Source organism: Myotis davidii, unplaced genomic scaffold (genome assembly GCF_000327345.1).
Source record: "Myotis davidii unplaced genomic scaffold, ASM32734v1 scaffold361, whole genome shotgun sequence".
Lineage (NCBI taxonomy): Eukaryota > Metazoa > Chordata > Mammalia > Chiroptera > Vespertilionidae > Myotis > Myotis davidii.
In genome coordinates this window covers 502567-522446 of record NW_006291011.1, presented here as the reverse complement: position 1 = coordinate 522446, position 19880 = coordinate 502567, and the positions used below count along the sequence as shown (strand labels likewise).

Below are 19880 nucleotides of genomic sequence, written 5' to 3'. Positions count from 1 at the left end.
GTGTGCATTGTGTGTGTGTGTGTGACTGTTACAGACCATCCAGTAATGCCAACTTTTAGCAAGCAAGGGCACGAAGTGGAGTGGAGTGGGATAGGGAAAGGCAACGAGTGAGGAACTGGCCATGATATCAGCCACACTAACCCACAGAGGGTAGGAAGCCACCAGGGAAGAACACCCTCAGCTTAAAGATAGAAAATGTGCCGAAACCGGTTTGGTTCAGTGGAGAGAGCGTCGGCCTGCGGACTGAAAGGTCCCAGGTTCGATTCTGGTCAAGGGCATGTACCTGGGTTGCGGGCACATCCCCAGTGGGAAATGTGCAGGAGGCAGCTGATCGATGTTTCTCTCTCATCGATGTTTCTAACTCTCTATCTCTCTCCCTTCCTCTCTGTAAAAAATCAATAAAATATATTTTTTTAAAAAAAGAGAAAATGTAACCTGAGAAGGTGCGATCCAGGCAGAGATGTAGCCAGCTGAGTTTGTAGGGCCACACAGGGCTTGACCAACTTCAAACTGCATTGTTTACAATGTCCTGTCATATGGGCTAGAGGAAGGACACGAGTAGTTAACCTATTTGTATAATTGAGGAACTTGTACAAGGCTCAGAGGATATAAACGTCTTGCCACACAATTCAGTGGCAGAACCAAGCCTTTCTGCTTTTTTCCCTCCCAGCCTTGCCTGCTGCCAGCAGCAATCAAGTAGCATGTGAAGGGGGACATTGAAAACAATAAGGTTGGCAGGTACCCGTCACGATTTTGGGAATGGCTATTGTCTGCCACCATTTAAAATGCCACTCTCAGGTGGTTCACTTGGTTTTTATAGTCTCTGTAATGTTAGTGAAACCATTCCAAGTTCCTGAAAATAAAATTTCTCTCCCAAATTTAGTCCATTCATCTGGCAGAATAGTATTCCCAATGGCTCTTCAAGATGGAGTCCGAAATACTGGAATTTCCGCTGTTGATACTCCTCCTTTTTTTGAGAAAAGCACATTGTAAAAGCTATCATATTTAGGATCATTGTCAACCATTGAGTTCTATGGTGCCCATTACAGCCTTGCATAGAAAAGTCCTCCAGTCCTCCACACAATCCAGCCCATTCACTAAACTCTCACTCGCATTGTCTTTAGATGTGGGAAGCAATGACATTGTATATTTTCCTAAATGTATCACACTTAATTTGAAAACATAGCTGTACCAAAAATCTGAAAGGGTTTTTTATTCATTATATTGCTCTCTGTGTGTATCTCTAAAGAAAATAACAGGACAAATCAATAGCTCTATGTAAAGAACCGTGTAACCTCCAATTTGGACAAACAGTTCTCTGTCTAGTCTTAATAACTACCACAACTTGGGGCCTTCATTAAGACAAAAACAGAGAGTTTTGATGACTGATGTTGGTGATATTTAACATTTTCTAAACAGTCAGAATTGCTTGAACAATATTTGTGATACGGCAGAGCCAGTCCTTTCATTTGGTTTTAGATCAGAAAATCATTCAGTTGAACAGAAGATTCTCCTGAGTCTATAATGATTATTGTTCATAGCCCACACGATCAGCCAATGACATGTTTCATGAGTCCCAAGAAACTTATCTGAATCTCAGGATGTCCAGGTCCAACAGATCAGCCATTTGGCAAGATCGGTCCAGGGTGGTAAAACAGACGGCGTTGGCATCAGCCCATCCGCAGTCTGTAGGCCAGGCTGTAGTGGATGCGCATGGAGAGCTACTGGCAGAAACTAACAGCTAGTTTATGGATTGCTCACTGTGAGCCAGGCGTAGTTCTTATCATTTGCCGGATGTAACCCATTCAGGAGCCCTATGCAGTCTTATTACTCATAACGTTCACATGAGAAACTGAGGCACAGAGTTGAACTCGTAGACCTTGGATCACCAGGCTTATACATAAGGGGAAGTGGGTTTAAATTTAAGAATTCAGGAGTTCTGTCTCCAGGTTTTATGTTTTTAATTACTTTCCATTAGAGCTGCCCTATGCGGGCTGACCCCACTTTAATGTCAGCATGAAAACATCATCCATAGCATGAGCTCCAGGCATGCAACTTCCAGTGCTTGGCATGGCTGCAGGGAATGTTGAAGCATGCACAGAAATGCTAGCGGATGCCTTGATCTTTCCCCCAGAGCGTTGGGAGCATGATTTAAATCAGTGCCATTCTACTGTGTCATTTCAGGACATGATTATTTCTGGGCTGCAGCCTGAAACTTCCTACTCCCTCACTGTCACAGCCTACACCACCAAAGGAGACGGTGCTCGCAGCAAGCCCAAACTGGTGTCCACCACAGGAGCAGGTAACTGATCGGTGCAGCTATGTGCCTTGAACATGTTTGGGGAGACAGTAACGCTGATTTTCTAAATGGGATGAGTGGCTTCTGACCCAGGGGAAAAAATAAGCTCTGATCAACTTTTTGTTTTAAATATATATATATATATATTTTATATATGAAAAAAATAAGAACATGGGAATATAATTTGCCCAAATTATCTAGTCAGTCCTTTAACAAATACTTCTTGGAGCATCAGTTGTCAGGTACCTTTCCCCTTACTGGGCATACATCGGTCAGCAAAGCAGACGCTGCCCTCCCGAAATTTATTTTCTGACCAGGACTAGCTACTTAACAGTGGACAAATCAGTATAGAATGAAATGTCAGTGAGTGATAAACTGAAAAATAAAGGCGTATTGGCATTAAGCATAGGGCAGCCCCTAGGGGTTATTTTGGAGCTATCGGAGGTCTCTGTGAGGCGGGATATTTGAGCTGAGGCTTGAATAGTGTGAAGGAGCAAGCCTCAGGGGGGTTCGGAGGGCACATCCTCTAGGTAGGGAAGGCATTGGCAGCTTCAAGCTCTCCCAACAACAAACCCTGGCAGAGGAGCTGCCATCTGGAACTAGGTGTTGACTTCGTTTTATTTTTTGTTATGTTTTCCTCCCCAACCCCGCCATGGGGATTCTAAAGAGGCAAATTGCACAAAAGATGGGGAACAGAAAAGAGAATGAAAAAAAGAAAAAGGGCTAAATATCACATTGTTCTTTCTAAAGAACAAAGCTCAATATTCTTTAGAGTTACTTTGGTTGGCCACAGTAGGAAAAGCCAGCATGAAGGAAGGCCTGGCATTGTAAAACCAATAAATTAAGAGATGATTATAAAAGGATTATCCTCCTGCCCCTGTCCATAGAAATCTCCTGTGGAACATTTAAACTGTGATTTGATCGACTCCTTCAAAATCACTTCTCACATAACTTTGTAGGAACACACCTTTCGGTAAAGGCATGAAGGGAAGAACAGCTGTGACGGTGAGCACCCTCCCAGGCGCCATGCTCACTGCCAAATTTGTCTAAATGTCATAAGATTTGCCTTGCATCCTGCCACCGTGAACTGCCACAAGCAGCAGGATTACAGATGGCAGAATTCCTTCAAGATAGTCTTCTGGGCTTTATTTTAATTTTTTTAAGAACACCATTGTATCAAGCTAGTTTTTTGCCTTGCATAGGAGATACGTGTTCAGTGGGGCATACTGACTGTCTTGCTATGGAAACAACCTCTATTTGAATACAGACAACTGAGGCTAAACTCCTGAAAATTAATTTCAAAATGAAGAAAATACATCTACTCCCATATTAGTAACTGTCTAATGTTTTACATGAAATCATCAAACTCCCATTCTCATAAGATGGGGGTCCTAAAATGAGCAGAAAAGAATAACCAAAGAGAAAGGAATAATAATGTCTATTTTATTATTTATTTTAAAGATTATCTCATCACTTTTTAGTCACCGTATCAACATTTATTAGTATTTAGAATTGTCAATATCATTTATATCTAAAACTAGAGGCACGATGCATGAATTTTGCACGGGTGGGGTCCCTCAGCCTGGCTGGTGATCAGGGACAATTGGGGCGGTCAGAGGTTGGCCAGTGGGGGGGGAAGGGCCATGGGAGGTTGGCTATGGGAGTACACTGACCATCAGGGGGCAGCTCCTGCATTGAGTGCCTGCCCCCTGGTGGTCAGTATGTATCATAGCGACCGGTCGACCAGTTGTTCGGTCATTTGTTCATTTGGTTGCTTAGGCTTTATATGTATAGATTATCTTGGGATTTTCATTCACAATTTCAGGTCTTTGTTAATCAATGAAGATTTAGATATTAAGGTAGGAAATACTTACAGTTTAGATGTCTGCACATTTGTTTTCTTGAGACCTTCCCACTGAGCCTGAGTTGGAGGTAGGAGAATCCGGATTTATAACCTCTTGTAGAGAAAATCTGTAGTTTTCTTTGCTGCCAACCTACCAGTTAAAAAGCACTCCCCCAAATCCCCCAAAAAGCATTCCCAATCATGGTTCATCCCCAGGTAATCAGTAAACTCATTTTTTTGTTGTTGTTTTTGTATACTGTTACCAAAAAGCCTTATATTTACATGACTATGAAGAATTGCTGAGTTTATCTCACATATATGAGCTTCAACTAAACCACAGTTTTTAGGCTATTAGTAATTGCTTCCATGGAGAATTCAGAAATTCTCATGGAATTTTATTTTAATAGTAAAATTCCTGATTGTAGTGTATGTTAATGTATAATATAATATTTCTAAAATCTGTGAACAATCATAACTTTGAAACAAAATGTACTGGCCATCATTTAATCTGTGGAAGATGTAACCTGAGGGATGCCTTTGAATAAAGTGTTGGCTTTTATATTTCAGTGATAGTGACATTTTTGTAGTTTACTTGTTAATCTTACATTGTCCTGTCTCATGCTAATTAGCCTGTTGTGTGAAGTCTTGAGATTTAAGACAACCAACAAATTCATTGGTTTGAAATTTTCTCTCTATTTTTGCATAAATGTCACTACTGTACTGAACAGTTATGGTTAAAGCTGATAGAAAAGACAACTATGACATGGAGAATTTGGAATAGGCTTAGGCCAGTGAATTATGATTTTTTAAAAATTTGTCTTTATTGTTGAAAGTATTATAGATGCCCCCCCCCCTTGACTCTTTCTAGACTGCAGGTTTCCCGCTCCCCCTCCCAGCTCCCCAGGCCTTCACCACACTATTGTCTGTGTCCATGAGTTATGCATATATGCATATAAATTCTTTGGTTAATCTCTTCTTACCCACACACACCCACCCTCCTTCTGAGATTCCACATTCTGTCCCATGTTTCTACGTCTCTGGATCTATTTTGTTCATCAGTTTATTTTGTTCTTTAGATTCCACATGTGAGTGAGATCATATGATGTGTGCCTTTCTGTGACTGGCTGATTTTGCTTAGCATAATCCTCTCCAGGTCCTATTTCTTCTTAGATGCTAGGTTAAACCACATTAGGTGGTACTCCACATACAGTACCACCTAATACATCTCTTCATTTCCCCACCTAGAATATGCAGATACCAGAGAACATAGAGCCTGCACTATCCATCTTTATTTTCCCACCCAGATTCCTGTGTGCCAGTGTTTGGTGTTTAAGTCTTTGCACAAAGTGAATAGATGGTATATGTTTAGATTTTCCGGAAATCAGAAATGGAATGGAATCAATATGTGGAGATTCAGAGAATTCTTTTTAACCATTCGTTCAGTGTTGTAGAACTCTCCGCATTCCTTTTATTCTATCTGTTACTGGGATGAAATACTCAGAACCCTTACCCAACTTGAACTACTTCTATTCTTCACACATTTGTGGAGATTTTGAGACATTCGCATCATGTGGCTAGCCTCCCCTGAGGCGATACTGGTATTCTTCCTCTAGCTGCCTCAGCATTCCTTTCTTTCTGGGTTCTTTACTTGTATATGGTGATGTTCCGGGAATGGTTGTCTCATAGTTTCAGGCTTAGTGAAATTTCTGCCAAGGGAAGGAATGACCTTGCAGGCTTGAATGGAGAGCAGACTGAGATGCTCCTGGCAGGGCAGTGGAAATCAGTAGGTCAGAACTGACTCTGACTTCTTTTTTTAAAAAAAAAATTATTAAATTGATTGGGTTGACCTTGGTCAGTATTAACATACAGGTTTCAGGTATGGGTTGACTCTTACTTCTAGAGCATTACTTTGAGCCCATGATTCAAGCCCACAGTATGTATATCCCCAATTAAGAAAGGGCATTAAAACAAACAAACAAAAAAAGACATTAGTCCAACCTAAGCTTTAACCACAGAAGAATAATGAACATTTTTATAAAGCCAGTGTGTTTTTGTCTTAGAATTTACTGGTCCACTATATTTCTCCAAATTTGTACCACAGCAATAGTAGAAAGTGAAACATCAGATAATAAAAACATATTGCTATTTGGATGACAAATAGTATAAATATTATTAGAATATTTGTGGTTTATATCAAGAATACTAGCCGTAGCTGATTTGGCTCAGTAGATAGAGTGTTGGCCTGCAAACTGAAGGGTCCCAGGTTCAATTCCGGTCAATGGTACATGCCCGGGTTGAGGCTAGAGCATTGACCTGCGGACTGAAGGATCCTGGGTTCAGTTCTGGTCAAGGGCCCATGCCCAGGTTGCGGGCTCGATCCCCAGTAGGGGGCCTGCAGGAGGCAGCCGGTCATGATTGTCATCATTTCTCTTTCTCTCTCTCTCTCTCTCACTCCCTCTCCTCTTTGTCTCCCTTCCTCTCCGAAATCAATTTAAAAAAAAGAAGAAAACTAAAAATGTTTGATTGATCCTAGCTTTACATGCATCTTATAGAAACTGTATACGTACATACTTACTATGCAGTTCCTTGGAACCAGAATTTTAGAAAACTTTGATAATTATGTTTAATAAAATATGTTGTATCTGGAAAATGTTGAGACTTAATAGTTATGTTTCTTCCCAGTAGTTTCTACTGGATTTTGTTCACTGAATGGTGTTTCCTCTGCTGAAGGCCCTAGATTTTCTCAGCAGAGCCTCACGTGTTTAATCCTTGACATCATTGACCCTTAATGAGCAAATTGTGTAAATGTTATACACACATAAAGGGAAATATAAGGATGCCTCTCACTGTCTTCCTTAAAGTGATTTTTAAAATGAAAATAATTTTAAATTATTTTAAAATGAAATAAATTTAAACTAATACAGTGGTGCCGCCTCAGCTACCGGGGCTACATTACAAGATCCCCAGGGGATGCCTAGAACCAAAGATGGTACCGAATCCCATTTAGACTATGTATTTTCCTTTACATACATGTTTAATTTATGAATTAGGCACAGTGAGAGATTAACAATAGCTGACAATAACATAGAACAAGTCTACCAATATATTGAAATAAAAGTTATGTGACTGCTCCCTCTCTCTCAAAATAGCTTATTGTACTGGAATCACCTTTTCTCTTAAAGGAGGCACTTTAATGCTTCTCTGGCGTATCTGAACTGGCAGCATCACTACTCTTTCACTTTGGGGCCATTGTGTTAAGTAAAATAAGGGTTACTTCAACACAAGCACTGCGATACCGTGACAGTCAGTCTGATAATGGAGATGGCTCCTAAGTGACTAACCTACGGTGTGGAGACATCAAAGGGATGATTCAAGTCCCAGGCAGGATGCAGTGGGGTAGCGCAAGATTTCATCATGGCTACTTAGAATTTAAAAACTATGAATTGTTTATTTCTGGAATTTTCCACTTAATACTTCCGGGCTATGGTTGACCAAATTGTGCTGAAACTAAAGAGAGCTACGGTAAATGGAATAATTCAAAAGCTCTCCAATTTCTGAATGAGCTGTAGTTTGAGAATTTCTTAATTGATTAAGCTCTCTGCATGCATATTTTCCTGAGAAACAATGAGTATACAATCTTTGATTTGGTTTGATTTGGTTCCTGGGCCAACTCTCAACACACACACACACACACACACACACACACACACACACACTAGCCATTACAAACTTCAGGAACTGTTCTTCCCATGTATTGTAGGTTAGCTGAGTTATATTAACTTACCCAACATGGGAACAAAACTGTTACTTCATTGACGAAGGATCCAGTTACCTTAATGAACATGTTCTTGGGCAAAGCATGCTACCACTGGGGGTTCAACTTTCTAAAATATATGATGAACAGGTTAACCAGGTCATTACTGAGGTTAGTATAATATGCATTTTCTTATCATCTTTCTGATTTTGTTGTTTTTTGTTTGTTTCATTTTTTTTTATCTCTACCCCCTTAATACTATTTGTCATTGCCAGTCTCCCATTAGTGCAAGCTTTCCTTCCTTTCTACCATCTTCCTCTTCCTATCAACTTCTCTTTGTTTTAAGTTTGTTGATATTCTTCTTCCTTCCCCATCTTTGGTCTATCCTCAGAGTACCTTTTGGCTCTGTGTTATTTACCACTGTCCTGTGTGGATTCCAGGAATAACTGCCCTCCATTAAAAAATTACAGTTGTACAAATCTATTGAATGAGTAGATTAGAACTCTTTACATATCTAACTTACTTAACTTGAAAAGAATATAAATTATGTACTAGTATTTACAGGAAACTAGCCCCTTACTATAAGAGGTTAGTATTTTGATTATTGAGAATTATGATAATAGTAATAAAATATTAAACTTGTGTGAAGACTTTTACATGAATTTTCTGATCTAATATTCACAACAACATTATAGGGTAGGTCATAACATAATTCATGTGTTAAAGATGAAAATTCAATGGGAATGACTGGTGTGGATAGTTAAGTATAAACAATAATGCAAATTAGAGCCATAGTAAGTCAAAATAATGTTATTTGGAGCTACTTTTTTGTAAATTTATAAGCAGCATAACAATGTAGTCAATTATTTGGCCTATAGAGTCAATAGACCTGGGTTTGTACTACACCTTTCTCATTTATTACACATCTTACCTTGCACAGTGTTCTGGCTCTCTGAGTTTCCTTTTCTTATTATACAAAAATCAAGATAACTAATCAGAGCATGTAGTCGGGAGTAAGGACTGTAAATCAAATGAAACAGAACATGTAATGCTTTTAGCAGTGTCTGGTACATCGCATGCGACCAATAATTAAATACGTTATACTTGTTATTATTAGCTGCATCTAATTGGCTCATCTGTACTCATTCGTTTCTCTGTGGCATGCACCTTTATGTGTGAAAGTCTAAAATGTGGAGATGTTAAAATGTTTCCTCAAATTATTATTTAGTAAATTCCTATTTTGTGTCTATTACAGCATTCTAGCAGTTCAGCCTACTTTAATAGAGTAGAAGAAGTAGAACATTGCCACAAAGATATACAGACCAAGCATTGCCCCCCCCCCTTTTAATAAAGACTTGAGAATGCTGTAGAGTGGTGTTTCCATTTAGCAATGATTGAAATGCGAGCATCCATGTAAGTTGGTCCATCCATGTGCTTCAGTCCCAGGGAAACCCCGGCTGCTGATCAGCCACACGCAGATGAACACTGCTCTCATTCAGTGGCACCCCCCTGTGGACACGTTTGGACCTCTTCAGGGCTACCGTCTAAAATTTGGCCGGAAGGATATGGAGCCGCTCACCACTCTTGAGTTCTCTGAAAAAGAAGACCACTTCACAGCGACAGACATCCACAAAGGAGCGTCGTACACCTTCAGGCTCTCAGCCAGAAACAAAGTGGGCTTCGGGGAGGAGATGGTGAAGGAGATTTCTGTCCCAGAAGACGTCCCAACTGGATTCCCTCAAAACCTCCACTCGGAAGGCACCACGTCCACCTCCGTCCAGTTATCTTGGCAGCCACCTGTCCTGGCGGAGAGAAACGGCCTTATCACCAAGTATACCCTTCTGTACAGGGATATCAACATCCCCCTCCTTCCAATGGAGCAGCTTATTGTTCCCGCTGACACCACTCTGACACTCAGTGGCTTAAAACCAGATACCACATATGATGTAAAAGTACGTGCTCACACGAGCAAAGGGCCCGGGCCATATAGTCCCAGTGTCCAGTTCAGGACACTGCCTGTGGATCAAGGTAGGATTTGTCTGCTTGTGGCCTTCCTCCTTTAAAGGAATGTCGGTCTTTGGAAATCAGTATTTTGAAGCTATAAATAACTGCTTGGCCCATTCCTATTAATAGGTTCAGCCAAAGCGAAAAGGTAAAGTATGCGAAGCTTACTATGTTTTGGATGCCTTAGATTTCAGTTATAGAATGCCAACCCAGTCTGGCTGAGAGCATCCCCATGTCCTCAGGTAAGGAAAACACAATGTAGTTGACCGAAATGGAGAGGAAGGAGAGATCTTTAGGAGAATGATGTATTTAAATGAATGCTCTGAACAGGTAGGCAAATCACCACTTCTCTCTCGGATCAAAGTAGAAAGCATCTAGCGTAAGCCCTGTGGTCCAAGGTGGTAAAGGACAGGTCGTGGTTCTTAGGAGTGGTTTAAATACACTGTTTTTCCTTTTCCAGCAGTGTTTGCAAAAAATTTTCATGTCAAAGCAGTAATGAAGACCTCAGTGTTGCTGTCTTGGGAGATTCCGGAGAATTATAATTCTGCCATGCCTTTCAAAGTGAGTTGTTTTCGAATGTGTAAGAAATCACAGGTAAAAGTGGAGGGGCGGGGGGCAGTCCTCCTGGGCGAGTTACCAAAAAGCAAACAGACAGATTTGGTTCTGGTACACATGCTTGCTCATGTGTGGCTTTCGCATACTAGGCTGAGTCTGGCACTTGGGCTGTGTGGCCTTTCCACTCAGAAGAGGGGGCAGAAGCTCAGGCCTAGTGCTGGCATTCCTTTGTAGGTGACCTAGTGTTTGCAAGTTGAACTTTTTACATCTAAGCTAGTGTTTTTTTTCCCCCCCAGAAAAGGAAATTTGTATGGTTTCTACCTATATAGAATGCAACCGATTTTAAAAATATGTTTATTGGCCTGAATTCTTTGCACATTTCAAATTCTAGCTGAGAATTTAAACTCCATGGAGAGATAGTGAGAGATGCTAGCGAGAAGTACAAGGCTATGAAATAAAGAGTAGAGACACATTTTTGAAAGTTATAATATATTTAGGAACAGGAATGGAAACGTTTAGAAAAAAAAGTGATGTGTATAATACATTGGAAACCGAAAGCATTTCTGCACACATTCCATTTCTGTCACATACAACTGACAAGTCAAAATTGAAAAAAATATTGTGCATTTCTTTGTGTATTTTCACTAGAGTTAGACATATTATATCATTACACAGTAAGAACGAAGTGAAAAATTGATGCGATCTCTAGAATTTGTGAAGACTTATTGGCTTATGGATTATCCAGAAATTGAAATTGATCTGATAGGCATTATCTATAGGCAAGTGCACATGAGTTTAGAAAACATTCCTGGCCTCTCTGTGATCGGTGGTATCTCCCTAGATTCTTTATGATGATGGGAAAATGGTAGAAGAAGTGGATGGTCGAGCTACACAAAAGTTAATTGTCAACCTGAAGCCTGAGAAGTCGTACTCCTTCGTGCTGACAAACCGTGGGAACAGTGCCGGGGGGCTGCAGCACCGGGTGACCGCGAAGACCGCGCCGGACGTGCTGCGCACCAAGCCTGCCTTCATTGGGAAGACCAACTTGGATGGCATGATTACTGTGCAGCTGCCCGAAGTACCTGCAAATGAGAATATAAAGTAAGTTGATTGAAGGGTTAGGGCTGAAGGAGAGAAATGCCAGTAAACAAAAAGAGAAAGTTAAATCTCAGTGTTGTAGTGTTATAGAAGAATAAATTGCTGTACATAGAAGACCAGAGTCTTCTACATAGGATTGTAGTTTTGTTATTCACTGCACTGTGACCTGGTTTTCATTGTAACCCAGATTCTCATTATTTTAACGTTTAATATTTTGGATGTTCCAGGAACAGTGTTACTTAGGAAAGCTAGAACGGCAAATAGAATAAAGGAGTGTATGTCATAATATATGGAGTAAGGTGACTAGTTGAATGACTGATATGTGGCAAGTTATTGTGGGGGTGTCTTATAAAGTACAATAACACTAAAAGAACTTTGGGGAATTAGATAAGCAAATAAAGTTTGTGACACTAGTATTTTATACATGTGCCGAAAGGTAGAAATTTCAAAAGTTAAAATTCTGAATACATTGGAAAAACATGTAAGTGAAAAATGCAGGTTTTCTAGGTTGAATGGAGCACAGTGTAGAAGCCAGTGGGCCTTCAGTAGAAAATTTAATCCAGTCAGATTAGTAGTTTGTCAGTTGTATATAGTTAGTTGTACCCAATAGAATAGATAATCAGCACAGCTCATTAGGGATAGCCAACAGAAAACAGAAGTATTTACACTGAAGTGTATTAAGTGTGAGCACGGTGGAAGGCCGTGGGGAATGAAAAAGATGTGACCCCTGGCCCCAAAGAGCTTACCATAGGGTGGGGGACACAGAGAAACAGATGCAATACTGTGTTAATGATAGAGTTGTATTCTCAAGAGCAGCCAAACTGGAATGGAGTGGGTCAAAGAAGTTTCCAAATTTAATTTTGAAGGACAGATAAGAGACAGACAAAAAAAATCAGAGTGAGAAGATTATATACAAAGGCCCATCGTACAGGAAGCAAGTGATTCTGTGAGGCTGGTGCCCTGAGCGCTCCTGCAAGCCTGGCGGAAGAGGTGTACAGGGGTCACCTCCTGCCCAGAAGTTGGAACTATATTCTGTAGACAATGAAAATCTATTAAAGGGTTTTATGTGGTAGCGTGACATGGTACCATTTGGATAATTACCAAGTTTCTGTCTCTCCATTTTAGGAAGTATTTATTGAGTGTCTACTGCATTTTGGACACTGTGCTCCGCTCAGAATAAGACTAGATCCTTTCTCGTTTCTTCTTTCTCACACAATCAACTTTAGATGAAACTGGCGATGAAAGATTGGAAGGCCGAGTGGATGCCTTTATACATAGTTCATAGGCCCTCAGAGCCTAATGTGTGGGGACAAGCTGGCAGCACTACTGGGACAGTTCTCAGGGAACATGGAGCCTGAAGGCGTATGTTAGTGGGAACTGGAACAGCAGAGAGAGAATTGTTGGGGAGTTACCACATAGTTAGTGACACTGGGCAAGTAAAAAGGTTCCGAAGATGGTGATGGTGGATCTGAGCAGGGGCAACCCAGAGCAGTAGTGCAGTAGGAATTGGAAGCTGATGAAATGAAGAGATCAGTGCAGAGGAAAACATCACAGATGGCTCTGGGGTTTGAGAAAAGCATCAGAGATGGCTCAGGGGTTTGATAAAAACATCATAGAAGCCGAAACCGGTTTGGCTCAGTGGATAGAGCGTCGGCCTGCGGACTGAAAGGTCCCAGGTTCGATTCCGGTCAAGGGCATGTACCTGGGTTGCACATAGAAATGAATGATCCTGCCATTTGTCCTAAAGGACACGAAAAAAAAAAAATCAAGAGGAAATGAATGCGTTTAATTTTGTCTATATGTTCCATTGAGGTAACAATGAAATACCTAATTTGGGATGTGGGTTTAAGGAAATTACTAGGATTAAAGATAGGCATTTGGGAATAGTAACAGCAGCACTGGTTTTATGGGAGGAGACAATCACTGAGACAATGAAGTAAAAGTATGAAACAAAAGGCTAATAATAGTAAAGGTCTCGGTTATTAGGACGAAGGTAGCAAGTACAGACATACAGTAAAGCTTGTTAGAGAGTTAGGGGAATTGAGCCAGGGCCATAGCAAAGGAATTTTTAAAGATTATGTACAGTAAGCACTTTCCAAAGCTCCAGAAAACTTGAAGAATATGACTGGGGAAAAAATTAGCTATTAAAAAGTAAAACTTGAAGAATATGCTGAAAAAAATTAGCTATTAAAAAGTAAAGTTATAAACAAGAAGTTTTTACTATTGGGGTATTTGTGAAATTTAGGAAACAATCCTTCCTGAAAAAAATTTCAGTTACTGTTTATTCGATAAAATAATTGGATGGTTTCAAGCAGATGACGAAATTTCCAAAAGATTATTATGAAAACAAATTCACTGAGAAATAAGGTTCCCATTTCTGTTCACTCTTCTCTTTCTGTCATTTATAAAATTGGAAATGAGAATGAACTATTTAGCACAAGTTTTATTCCAACAAAATTTAATATGAAAGTGAGTTTATATTTATCCATTGATTTGTTTAAATATTCTGTTGATTTTTTTAATCTCCCACCATAGTGCCAGTCAATGTTTCAAGGGTTTAGTGGGGATAATGCAGACTTATTCATTGATATTACACAACATGGTTAATTAGGGAATTTGGACAAGTAAAAAGATCAGTTGAAGTGGAGTACTGTGGTTCCAAAGGTTAGATGGCCACAGGAGGGAAAGGGTTCCTGGAGAGAGTGACATCTAAGCTAAGGCTTAATGAATGACATGAACTTAGCTGGTCCGTGGCGTGGGGGTGGGGAGACACTGTTTCAAGAGGACAGCATGTGTGATGGTGCCTAATTGAGATAAAGACTTGCATTTGTTATTCATCTATGTCTTCTCCATCCATTGCGACTTTTTAGTTGGCATCCAATGAACATTTATTCTGTACACACTATATTTCCAGCACTAGGACTGGGAGAGATGACTGAGATAAAGCCCTTTCTTACGGTGGGAGAACAAAGACAAAGAATAGGTAATGTGAATATAATGGGAGAAGTCTGCCAAGTACTATGGAAACATGAGTATAGAGATTTAGCCCAACTTGGATGTCAGGGGAGGAGGTACTTGGAAGGATCTAATATCTCATCTGAGTGTTGAAGGATGAAGAAGATTTAGAAAAGGTACAAGAATTGCAAACCATGAAAGAAGAGGGAAAAAATATGGACTCTAAATTCAATCCATTAAAAAATATGCACTTTCTATTTAGAGAAAGAACAGTTGAAAGATGAGAATAGTATATTTTGTAGTATTTACTATTGGTTTTCAATATTTTATTTATATGAAAAATATTTTAGTGGATATTTACTATATTGGCTTGGTAGAATGTGTTAGACGTTATTGGGAAATGGCATTTTAGTCCATTGTTGGTAGACTTTTGTTTCATTTTCCAACTTCAGAATGAGTTGAGAATATCACAGAATCTAGTTTGTTTTTTAGTGTTTTTCTTTAGCTTGTTCAGTTTTTTTCTTCGTTTTCTTTATCTACTTTCTCCTCCTATATTTGAAGTGGGAATCAGGGAAAAGGCATAAGAATTTAGTAACAAAGAGAAGAGACCATTATGAAACAGAAAAAGGAATCAAAACATTACGGGGAAAAAATATGTTCTAGAAATAAAGAGATTCTCCAAAAAATATATATATATTCTAGCTGCTCTGGGGAAAAGAGCAAAAGACTAAATTAGAAAAGTAGTTGAGTGGAAAAAGGACCAGAGCTATAAGAAATGAAAGAGCAAATCTCCAGTTAGAAAAAAAAAGCAGCAAGAAATCCTAGATAATTTATATTTGGGGGCTTCCTACAGCGTCAAGTTGCCCATCCTTTCTTCCAGGTTGGTTTAAGTGGGATGGTCACATATCACAAGCACCTGTGTGCCTCGTAGTGCCACTGGCAGGAATCGGCAAGTACAGAAATTAGAGAGGAATGTAGCTTTTTGTTCAGTATTTTATGGGTGAAATGAGGGGAGAAAGCAATTGATTCCAGACCTTTAGGTGGGTTGCTGACTTTTATTTAGGTGAATGCTATCTAGAAAAATGCTTCCCATTTGTTTTCTAGCCAAATGCAATTTTAGTGATTGAAGAGCTGTTTTGTTTATCAACAGAAACCATGCTTCTCTCATTTCCAGCCACAGTAATTGGCAGGTCTTGATCACTGCCCCCAGCTCCTCACTGCTTAGGCACCAATCTGCCCCTGGGAAATGTAAGCGGACATAGCTCCTTGCTCCGGAAGGAATTGGCCCACACTGGGTTTCTCTCTGAGAAGCAGAGGCGCTCCCTCAGGGAAAGGTAACATTTCCCAGGAAATAGCAGGTTCTGGTGCCGGGAATTCTGTAGGGCTTCAGCCTTCTATTTAAGTGCTTTTAGGAGGCAGGAGGCCAGTCTGAAAACCCTAGCAAGCCCACAGTGTTTCAGGAGCAAGTTGTGGTCAACACGTCTGTGGGTTTATAGAGCAGGAGTTTAGTCTGGGTGGTAAAAAAAAAAAAGTGTATCACGCAGATTATACTAAGAGAAGGTACCTAATATAAGTTAATGTCACTGTAGCACTTTATATTTATGAAACACAGACATGAGGAAGGAGAGTATTTTTTTAAAATATTTTATTTATTGATTTTTTTACAGAGAGGAAGGGAGAGGGATAGAGAGCTAGAAACATCGATCAGCTGCCTCCTGCATACCCCCTACTGGGGATGTGCCCGCAACCCAGGTACATGCCCTTGACCAGAATCGAACCTGGGACCCTTCAGTCCGCAGGCTGACGCTCCATCCACTGAGCCAAACGGGCTAGGGCAGGAAGGAGAGTATTTTATGAAAGTGTACATTTCTTTGTTCTCGCTAATTTGGCTTTCAGATTCTCTGCTTTTCCTTCCTTTAAAAAAGAAGATATTCTTGGAAGCATGGCTTACAATGTTGCTTCATAAAATGGGTGCTGCCACTCTGAGCAGTTTAATGAAGGAATATATTATCTGTTTAATTTTTAATGAGAAATCATTCATTCATCACATGTTGTCATTGAAGTGGTAAAGGCTCGCATTTGTAACGTGCTTTACACTGAACTGAAGGTACTAGGAGGGTTCATTTAAGCCTCACAATCACTCTGTGTGGTGGGTGTCCTCCCCACTTACAGGTGAATTAAAGTGAGGCCCAGAGAGACTGAGCAGCCTGGCCAAGGTCATAGAGTTGATGCTGAGAGTTAATAGTGCTGTTTAGAAGGACAGGGCACACAGTAACTGATGTAATCTTCACAGGAAGGGTGCTTTGCGTTATAAAGCTGAGGAAATATCAAGAGGAACTAACTTGCACTGGCGACACCATAGCAGAATCAGAAAGGCAAGATCTGAATTCAGGTTGTCTGGCCCTAGAGCAGCGGTGACAAACTTTTGGACCTCACGGACCACCGGTTGGCGACCGCTGCTCTAGAGTACACATGTGGATCCACGGCCATAGAATTCATTGGCCAAGCAAGGAATTGGCCAAACTGCTAGACCATCGAGCACCCCACAGCAAGGAGGCATTGACAGGACTGGCCCAGGCAAATGTTAATACCAGGAGCAGCCAGGCAGATGCGCGTGGCCACCGATCATGGAAACGTGTGAGTGTCACTCAGCAGTTTGCCATGAGAATTTAGATGAGAGGTAATGGGAGAGGCTCCCCACAGGTCAGCATTATCACCTGCCACTTTACACATGAGGAAAATGAGGCTTACCATAATTCAGTAACTTTTCTGACAGCACAGAGCTGAAAAGATGGAAAAACCTTAATTTAAACATGGAAACCAGAAAAACCATTCAACCTGCTTTGGTTTGTCTATGTTAAAATTAAATTTACTTAAACGATATATACCCAAATGACTATAGGGTATAGTAAAAAAAAAAATCAAAAGCTATGAAAAGAACAACATTCTTTATTAAAATCTGAGATGGAGTTTGACCTCCCAGTTAAATAACGAGTTTGAGAATGTTAATACAGGCTGCTGATACAAAAAGCCCGGCTGAATTTGAAGTGGGATCGCCACCAAGGCCAGAGCTTAGCTTCCCGTATAATTATGTGAAGCTGGGCCCCTTGATGATAACATATTAAATAGAATTAGTAAAACTTTACTTAATATAATTAAAATTCTGAAGGTTAGATTTAACTTATCTAATTAAATCTAATATAGTGGGAAAACACAGCTTACTTTGCAAGTAGTCAAGGGCTTTCTAAATATATTGATTCTGAGGTTATTTATTTGCCTATTAGCTAAAGTCATTCTTGAAAAGGGTGTTTTGAGCCTAAATTGGAGGCAGACAGGCAAAGCGGAGTGTGGAGTTTAATTTCACTCATTTATAAAGCTGATCTAATTCTAAAAGCAATTTTTTTTTCATTTTAAAAAGTTTTTTTTTTTAGATCATATGGTTTGGTCAGAGACTGAACAATAGGGCTCTAAACCAGTGGTTCTCAACCTTCTGGCCCTTTAAATACAGTTCCTCCTGGATGACCCAACCATAAAATTATTTTCATTGCTACTTCATAACAGTAATGTTGCTACCGTTATGAATCGTAATGTAAATATCTGATATGCAGGATGGTCTTAGGCGACCCCTGTGAAAGGGTCGTTAGACCGCCAAAGGGGTGGCGACCCACAGGTTGAGAACCACTGCTCTAAACTCTATAGTGATAGAATGTTAGGAGAGGAAGGAACAATCCAGATATGTGACAATGGGATAAGCCTGGCGTGGTGACAGTTGAGAAGGGAGGTGTGAACAGCAGGGAAAGGTTTGGAAGCCATAGGACTTGGTGGTAGGTTGGGCAGGAGAGGAGGATAGAGTGAGAGAAGATTGTTAATGGTAAACACCTAGGTTAGAGCTTGTTCCACAAAAAGGATCCTGGTTGTTATTGGAAGAGGATTTATTTTGGAGGCATTTTTTTTGTTTGCTTTAATCACAGTAAATTTGAAGTACTTTTGTGACATAGAAATGGAGACCTAAAGTTGGAATTGGATGAACCTGACGTGCTCAGAGGAGCGTTCTGGCTGAAGATGTGAGTCTGTAAATCGTTTGCATGCAGGTAATAAATGTTGCTCTGCGCTGGAATGAGATCACAGAGGGAGAGAAGGAGTGGAAAGGAGTCCTTGGCCAGAGCCTCGAGGAACTCTATCATTTAATTGGTGGGTAACAGATGATAAAGCCTGCTAGGGAAACAAGGGTAATGTGCGGAGGAATATAACTATAGAACCAGGAGAGTTAGATACATAAAAAACACTGAGAGGGTCTTATCGACATTGTCAGACTCTGCTAAGAAATCAAGAAAGAAGAGGGTCAAAAATTCTCCTTTTCATGTAACATGATTGAGGTCACCAAACACCCTGGCAAGGGCAGGGAGGTGGGCTAATGAGGCAGGCGCCTAGTTAACCAGAAAGTGAATGGAAGGTAAAGAAATGGAGAACGGCCGAACCGGTTTGGCTCAGTGGATAGAGCGTTGGCCTGCGGACTCAAGGGCCCAGGTTCGATTCCGGTCAAGGGCATGTACCCTGGTTGCGGGCACATCCCCAGTGGGGGGTGTGCAGGAGGCAACTGATCGATCTCTCTCATCGATGTTTCTAACTATCCCTCTCCCTTCTTCTCTGTAAAAAATCAATAAAATATATTTTAAAAAAAGAAATGGAGAACGGCAAGAACAGACAGCGCTTCTCAGAATTTGGACAGTAAGGGGTAGGAGAGAGAAGGAGTGATGACTGGAATGGGATGTGGTTCGCTTTACTTTTAAATGGCAGATGTTTATATGAAGTTGGAAGCAAATGTATAGGATCCAATGAGGTGGGAGAAGCTGAGATATGCATATATGAGAAAGAGAAGTGGTGTGATAAACAGCAGTGAATTTCAACCACTTTGCTGTGGCATGCTGATGTGCCACAAGAATTTTTAAAACATGCAGTACCCGACTCTTTAGGCAGGGGCACTGACCTCTTTTCCCTTAGATTATCAAATAACATGACAACAGCCAACATAACAATAGCCACCTGGTGTAAATGACTAAAAAAAAGTATATATATTTTTGTCAGATTATATATATACTAGGGGCCCAGTGCACGAAATTCATGCACTGGGTGTGTGTGGGGGTGGGGGGGAGTGTCCCTCAGCCCAGCCTGTCCCCTCTCACATACTGGGAGCCCTCAGGCGTTGACCCCCATCACCCTCCAATCGCAGGATCGGCCCCTTGCCCAGGCCTGACGCCTCTGACAGAGGGCAGGGGACCCTCATTTCCCCCCATCATGGTTCTGCCCCCAGCCCAGGCCTGATGCCTCTGGCCCAGGCATCATGCCTGGACAGGGGACCCCCAGACCCATCC

The 19880-nt window shown here is 40.7% G+C and overlaps 1 protein-coding gene across 31 annotated transcripts in view; it reads left to right on the top strand.

The window, feature by feature from the left end:
* PTPRD (protein tyrosine phosphatase, receptor type D) overlaps nucleotides 1-19880 on the top strand; it is an 833389-nt gene that overhangs the window by 658748 nt on the left and 154761 nt on the right. For 11 of the 31 annotated variants that reach the window (XM_015564194.1, XM_015564190.1, XM_015564188.1 and 8 more), the window contains 4 exons: nucleotides 2185-2302; nucleotides 9337-9924; nucleotides 10361-10461; nucleotides 11297-11556. In XM_015564194.1, coding sequence (XP_015419680.1) covers nucleotides 2185-2302; nucleotides 9337-9924; nucleotides 10361-10461; nucleotides 11297-11556 — 1067 coding nt within the window. The remainder of the gene's footprint in view (nucleotides 1-2184; nucleotides 2303-9336; nucleotides 9925-10360; nucleotides 10462-11296; nucleotides 11557-19880) is intronic. The other 20 variants (XM_015564205.1, XM_015564219.1, XM_015564209.1 and 17 more) reach the window with 3 other exon arrangements.